At 48.5% G+C, this 7,663-nt stretch overlaps 1 protein-coding gene across 1 annotated transcript in view; it reads left to right on the plus strand.

Moving 5' to 3' along the window:
* The first annotated feature begins 265 nt into the window (after positions 1–265).
* The window catches only part of LOC124049122 (unconventional myosin-XVIIIb-like), a 60,816-nt gene continuing 53,418 nt past the window's right edge, over positions 266–7,663 (plus strand). Inside the window, 2 exon segments of the mRNA XM_046370478.1 lie at positions 266–432; positions 7,277–7,427. Coding sequence (XP_046226434.1) covers positions 7,389–7,427 — 39 coding nt within the window. The 5' untranslated portion in view covers positions 266–432; positions 7,277–7,388.

Raw genomic sequence — 7,663 nt, forward strand, 5'->3', positions numbered from 1 at the left:
GGTAGTATCCCCTACCACCTCCCCCAGTCCCACTATATTTATAGCTCAATCTGGTGGCAAGCCAGCTGCCTCCCTTATCTGTGTGTGTGTGTCATAATAATAGAACTGTGTGTGTGTGTGTGTGTGTGTGTGTGTGTGTGTGTGTGTGTGTGTGTGTGTGTGTGTGTGTGTGTGTGTGTGTGTGTGTGTGTGTGTGTGTGTGTGTGTGTGTGTGTGTGTGTGTGTGTGTGTGTGTGTGTGTGTGATGGCTGTCTGTGTCACTCTATTTCTGACTGCATTGCTGGGAGCCCCATTCGGCTTGTCTGACTGTGTGTGTCGGTGTGTGTTTCTGTTTGACAGTGGGACAGTCAGCCTCTCTCTTTGGCGTCACAAGTTTCGGACTATACAGCAGTACATTTGGAGTTCCTGCGTTGAGTATTAGCCATCATAAAGGTAGGTGAACTTTGAGTTTAGTGTGTATGTGTATGAAATTTCAGAGAATATAAGACAGAGACAGAGTTTGTTCTCATTACTTTGTTTCTAGAGCCCTGGGTGGATCTTTGGACTGAGGGACAGATAGGGGAGAGAAGGTTAAGGGAAAAGGAGAGAGAGGATGGGGTAAAAGAGACAAAGAAGGGCTGGGTAGGGTAGAGAGAGAGGACGGGTAGGGGAAAGAGGGTAGGGGAGAGAGGTAGGAGAAAGAGAGTGTAGAGAGGAGGGGTAGTGGAAAGTGGAGAGGGTAGGGTAGAGGAGAGGGCAGGGTAAAGGGGTAGAGGAGAGGACAGGGTAGAGGTAGAGAAGAGGACAGAGTAGAGGGGTAGAGGAGAGGGCAGGGTAAAGGGGTAGAGGAGAGGGCAGGGTAAAGGGGTAGAGGAGAGGACAGGGTAGCGGTAGAGGTAGAGAAGAGGACAAGGTAGAGGTAGAGAAGAGGACAGGGTAGAGGGGTAGAGGAGAGGGCAGGGTAAAGGGGTAGAGGAGAGGACAGGGTAGAGGTGGAGGTAGAGAAGATGTCAGGGTAGAGGAGAGGACAGAGTAGAGGTAGAGAAGAGGACAGGGTAGAGGTAGAGAAGAGGACAGGGTAGAGGAGAGGACAGGGTAGAGGGGTAGAGGAGAGAGGTAGGGTGGAGGGGTAGAGGAGACGACAGGGTAGAGGAGAGGACATGGTAGAGGGGTAGAGGAGAGGACAGGGTGGAGGGGTAGAGGAGAGGACAAGGTAGAGGGGTAGAGGAGAGGGGTGGGGTGGAGGGGTAGAGGAGACAACAGGGTAGAGGAGAGGACATGGTAGAGGGGTAGAGTAGAGGAAAGGGTAGAGGGGTAGAGTAGAGGACAAGGTTGAGGGGTAGAAGAGAGGCGTAGGGTGGAGGGGTAGAGGTTAGGACAGGGTAGAGGGGTAGAGGTGAGGGGTAGAGGAGATGACAAGGTAGAGGGGTAGAGGGGTAGGGTGGAGGGGTAGTGGAGAGGACAAGATAGAGGGGTAGAGGAGAGAGGTAGGGCGGAGGCGTAGAGGAGAGGACAAGGTAGAGGGCCTGGTGTACAGGAGTTACCTGAAAGTATGACTGCAGAATATAAGACAGAATATAACAGTTCCCCATATAGGATGGGTTATGTCATGTTCTATCAAGTTGACAGGGTTGTCACTATTGATTTGGTGGATCACAAGAAAATTGGAGTCGCTTCAGGTGGGAGATAAAAGTTTGGAAACCGGCGGAATTGAGTCACCGTTCGCAGGAACATGCCATGGACACAGCATCATGGCTGAACAGATCTTACGAAGTTAAAACAGTTGCTTACATATCACCCAGAAATGTGTTGTGGTGAATCAACAGGTGAACACTGAAGTAAAAATATATATTAAGATGGCGGATGTTAGGATGTCATACTAACCAACATCATCACCCTCAGAGATGAGTTGACGTAGGCTTCATTGGTGTTGTGTTGATCAGAGACTGTCCCCAACAGGTCTGTCTTCCTGTCTGTGTGTCATACTCTTAAACCAATCAGCCACAGTCTTTCTGACCTTGGATATACTGGACTTGCAATACCCAATATTTTCATAAAGTCTCTGTCTGTCTGTCTGTCTGTCTGTCTGTCTGTCTGTCTGTCTGTCTGTCTGTCTGTCTGTCTGTCTGTCTGTCTGTCTGTCTGTCTGTCTGTCTGTCTGTCTGTCTGTCTGTCTGTCTGTCTGTCTGTCTGTCTGTCTGTCTGTCTGTCTGTCTGTCTGTCTGTCTGTCTGTCTGTCTGTCTGTCTGTCTGTCTGTCTGTCTGTCTGTCTGTCTGTCTGTCTGTCTGTCTGTCTGTCTGTCTGTCTGTCTGTCTGTCTGTCTGTCTGTCTGTCTGTCTGTCTGTCTGTCTGTTTGTTTGTTTGTTTGTTTGTTTGTTTGTTTGTTTGTTTGTTTGTTTGTTTGTTTGTTTGTTTGTTTGTTTGTTTGTTTGTTTGTTTGTTTGTTTGTTTGTTTGTTTGTTTGTTTGTGTATTTATTTACAACTGCCGGTGCTCCAGACAAGAGGTAGTGGATGTGTCTGTAAGGGCCAGGCCCCAGATTTTAAAAAACACTTATTTTGCAGAAACTTAAGAAGCTTCCTAAGAAAAAAAAGCAAGTAGATAAGATAGTTCTTAATTGTAATTCCTCAACAATATCTTTAGATTTAATGATTTCTTACAAACTTTTCAAATAACTTAAAAAAAATATTCTTTAAATGTTTGTTGCTAGGCAACCGTTTTAGCTAGCTATCTAGCTAGCAATGGAAATCATGTTAGCATATTTCCTACTGAGATTACTGTTCTAAAACATGTTCTTGGGTTTAAAATAATCAATACTGAAACTTTCAGATGAAGTTTGTGAGTGAATTAAACATGTTCAGTTGCTTTCGTGAGCTTTTTCTCTCGATGCCCTGAGTTTTAGACAAGGGTTTAGCTATCTTTGAATTAAGGACATTTCCAATAACTTCATTTTCAATAATCACATTTCTTTTAAACTTTTTGCTTAATTATGGAGAAACATAAGAAGTGCAATACAATTTCTTATAACCTTTTTGAGGAGTAGGAAATTTGCCTAACATTATTCTTAAGTCTATAATTAAGGAAAAAATGCCAGTTAAGTAGAAATTTCTTCGAAAGAAGGTTTTGTGAATCTGGGCCCAGGGGAGTAGAGGTCAGGGTTGTAGTGTGTCTGAGAAGTGCAATGGATCGGACAGCTAAGTCAGGCTTAAACCAGAGGAAAGGAGAGCTGTACACCTGAGACCCAGGTGGCGAGTGTGTTGGTGAGGGAAGAAACAGTAGTTTGTGAGAGGTTGTGCAGACTTCAACTGTACATGTACTTCCTTGCATTTCCCTATGGGGCAGAATATAATCACAATAAAACACCAAGGAGTAGGCAGTGATTTAAAACCAGCATACACACAAATAACATCAAGGAATTAGAAGAACCCTGGTTTAGAGACACCTTTAATAAAAAAAAATAAGCACTTTTCAGTATATTAAATAAAATGTGAGAGTGCTTGTGTGTTTATGACTTCACTAGAAAGACTGATATTTCTGAGAGACAGCTGATTTGTGCGTGGCTGGTGTTGAGTGATCTGCCACCTGTCATGTATTCCACCTCGTCGTGAGGTGTTTCATCATGTGTTGTCAGCAGTGGTTACTACATCTCATCAGAAAACATGCTGCACCATAACACGTGATTCTGAACTTACTGTTTGAGAAACACTGCTCAACATACACTACATGACCAAAAGTATATGGACACCTTCTCGTCAAACATCTCATTCTGAAATCATGGGCATTAATATGGAGTTGGTCCCCTCTTTGCAGCTATAACAGCCTCCACTCTTCTGGAAAGGAACATTGATGCAGGGATTAGCTTCCATTCAGCCACAAGAGCATTAGTGAGGTCGGGCAATGATGTTGGGCGATTAGGCCTGGCTCGCAGTCGGTGTTCCAATTCATCCCAAAGGTGTTTGACGGGGTAGAGGTCATGGCTCTGTGCAGGCCAGTAAATTTCTTCCACACCGATCTCAACAATCCATTTCTGTATGGACCTCGCTTTGTGCACAGGGCATTGTCATGCTGAAACAGGAAAGGGCCTTCCCCAAACTGTTGCCACAAAGTTGGAAGCACAGAATTGTCTAGAATGTCATTGTATGCTGTAGCGTTAAGTTTTCCCTTCACTAAGGAACCATGAAAAACAGCCCCAGACCATTATACCTCCTCCACCAAACTTTACAGTTGACACTATGCATTCTGGCAGGTAGAGTTCTCTTGGCATGCGCCAAACCCAGATTAGTCCACCGGACTGCCAGATGGTGAACAGTTCTTGTGCTGACGTTACTTTCAGAGGCAGTTTGTAACTCGGTAGTGAGTGTTGCAACCGAGGACAGACATTTCCACTTCACAATAACAGCACTTACAATTGACCGAGGGCAGCTCTAGCTGGGTGTCACGCCTTGGTCTTTGTATTTTGTGGGTGTTTGTTCCTGTCTCTGTGTTGTAGTCACCAGATAGGCTGTAATTAGTTTCACGTTCCGTTCTGTTGTTTTTGTATTTCAGTTATTTCATGTACCGCTATTCTGTTCATTAAAGTCATGAGTAACCTACACGCTGCATTTCGGTCCGACTCTCTTCATTCAACAGACGAACGCTGTTACAGAAACACCCACCACTCTCACGGACCGAGCAGCGTGTAACTGGCAATGACGTGGATAACTGGCAGGAGCTAAAGGAGGACGTTATGGACGGTAGAGGCATGGAGTATACGACGTGGGAAGAAATCGACAGGTGGGCGGCCGACCCAGAGCGAGTGCAGGAGCCCGCCTGGGATTCCCTGCAGCAATGCGAAGAGGGCTATAGACGAATGGAGTCGAAAAGGAAAACACGGCGACGCAGAGCGAATACCGAAAGTAACCCCCAAATATTTATTAGGGGAGAGCGCAGAGAGAGAGTGGCTGAGTCAGGAGTCAGACCTGAGCCTACTCTCCCTGTTAATTGTGAGGAGTAGCAATATAAGGACTTCTGGTCTTGGGAGATGATATTAGACGGAAAAGGACCCTGGGCGCAGCCGGGAGAATATCGCTGTCCCAAGGAAGAAATAGATGCGGCTAAAGCGGAGAGGCACCGGTATGAGGAGGCAGCACTGCGACATGGTTGGAAGCCGGAAAAGCAGCCCCAAAAAATTATTGGGGGGGGGATAGAAGGGAGAATAGTTATGCCAGGTAGGAGACCTGCGCAAACTCCCTGTGCTCACCGTTGGGCTAGAGAGACCGGGCAGGCACCGTGTTATGCTATGGAGCACATGGTGTTTCCAGTGCGGGTGCAGAGCCAGGTGCGGCACATACCAGCCCTTCCTATTGGCCGGGCTAGAGTGGGCATCGAGCCAGGTAAGCTTGGGCAGGCTCGGTGCTCAAGAGCTCCAGTGCGCCTGCACGGTCCGGTCTATCCAGAGCCACCTCTACACACCAGTCCTCCTCCCCGCACCAGGCTTCCTGTGCGTGTCCTCGATCCAGTACCACCAGTTCCAGCACCACGCACCAGGCCTCCAGTGCGCCTCGCCTGTTCAGCGCAGCCAGCGCTTTTCTCCTCTCCTGCGCTGTCGGAGTCTCCCGCCTGTTTAGCGCAGCCAGAGCCTTTCTCCTCTCCTGCACTGCCGGAGTCTCCCGTCTGCCCAGCGCCGCCAGTGCCGCCAGTCTGCCCAGCTCCGCCAGTGCTCCCAGTCTGCCCAGCGCCACCAGTGCTCCCAGTCGGCCCAGCGCCGCCAGTGCTCCCAGTCTGCCCAGCGCCGCCAGTCTGCCCAGCGCCGCCAGCGCCGCCAGTTTGCCCAGCGCCGCCAGTCTGCCCAGCGCCGCCAGTCTGCCCAGCGCCGCCAGTCTACCCAGTGCCGCCAGACAACCAGTCTCTTCCAGATCTGCCAGACAACCAGTCTCTTCCAGATCTGCCAGACAACCTGACTCTTCCAGTTCCGCCAGCCAGCCAGGATTTACCGGAGCCTACTACCTGCCTGAGCTTCCTCTCAGTACTGGGCTTCCTCTCAGTACTGGGCTTCCTCTCAGTACTGGGCTTCCCCTCTGTACCGGGCTTCCCCTCAGTACCGGGCTTCCCCTCAGTCCCGGGCTGCTTCGGTCCCGAGCTGCCCCTCTGTCCCGAGCTGCCCATCTGTCCCGGGCTGCCCCTCTGTCCCGGGCTGCCCCTCTGTCCTGAGCTGCCCCTCTGTCCTGAGCTGCCCCTCTGTCACGAGCTGCTCCTCAGTTATTTGGGGATCTGGGTGAGGACTATTAGGCCATGGTCGTTGGAGAGGGTGGATTATCCCAGGACGCGAAGGGGAAGAACTAGGACATTAATGGAGTGGGGTCCTCGTCCCGAGCCAGAACCGCCACCATGGACAGACGCCCACCCGGACCCTCCCTATGCTTTTGAGGTGCGTCCGGGAGTCCGCACCTTAGGGGGGGTTCTGTCACGCCTTGGTCTTTGTATTTTGTGGGTGTTTGTTCCTGTCTCTGTGTTGTAGTCACCAGATAGGCTGTAATTAGTTTCACGTTCCGTTCTGTTGTTTTTGTATTTCAGTTATTTCATGTATCGCTATTCTGTTCATTAAAGTCATGAGTAACCTACACGCTGCATTTCGGTCCGACTCTCTTCATTCAACAGACGAACGCCGTTACACTGGGCAGAAATTTTACGAACTGCCTTGTTGGAAATATGGCATCCTATGACGGTGCCACGTTGAAAGTCACTGAGGTCTTCAGTAAGGCCATTCTACTGACAATGTTTGGAGATTACATGGTTGTGTGCTCGATTGCATACACTTGTAAGTAACAGGTGTGGCTGAAATAGCCCGAATCCACTAATTTGAAGGGATATACTTTTGCATATAAAGTGTATCTTTCAATGTATACTTTATCCATCCCCACCTCTTTCTCTCTCTCCATCTTCCCTCTGTCTTTGCTTTGCCTGTTTCTCTCCATTCCTACACTCGTAGAAAAAAGGGTTCCAAAAGGGTTTTTCAGCTGTCTGCATAGGAGAACCCTTATTGGGTCCAGGTAGAACCCTTTTGGGTTCCATGTAGAACCCTCTGTGGAAAGAACCGATAAGGGTTCTACCTGGAACTAAAAGGTTTCTACCTGGAAACAAAAAATATTTTGCAAATGGTTCTGCTATGGGGACAGCCAAAGAACCATTTTAGGTTGTAGGTATAAAAATTAAATTGAAGAGTGAATTTCCCTCTTTCTTCTCTGCCTATCTTTGTCCCTCTCTATTTTTCCCCTCTCTCCATCCCTCTTTCTCTCATTCCTGTTTCTCTCCATCCCAGGTTCACAGTGTCACCGTTTATGTGTTGACCCACCCCCACTCTGACATCACATCACGCTGACCTCTGACTGTTTGACCCCTCACCCCTGACTCCTCCCCCAGCAGCCATTGCCATGGCACTTTCCTCACGCTTAAAGCTCTGGGAGCAGAAGGGAGGTGCAGAGATGATGTGGCATGAGGCATTTGTGTCCTAGAATAGTCTGGAATGGTCTTCACTCTGTTTGTGTTCTAGTTGTGTCTTCCCTTAATGTGTGTTCTAATGAGTCATGTTGAAGATGTTTGTAGTCTAGAATTATCAGCCTGTGTGATCTGGATTAGTTGTCCTATGTGTGGGCTACCGTATGTCCCGCACACTGCTTTGCATCTCCCATCTGCAAATACAACCACT

This window comes from Oncorhynchus gorbuscha, linkage group LG11, assembly GCF_021184085.1.
Source record: "Oncorhynchus gorbuscha isolate QuinsamMale2020 ecotype Even-year linkage group LG11, OgorEven_v1.0, whole genome shotgun sequence".
Taxonomy (NCBI): Eukaryota; Metazoa; Chordata; class Actinopteri; order Salmoniformes; family Salmonidae; genus Oncorhynchus; species Oncorhynchus gorbuscha.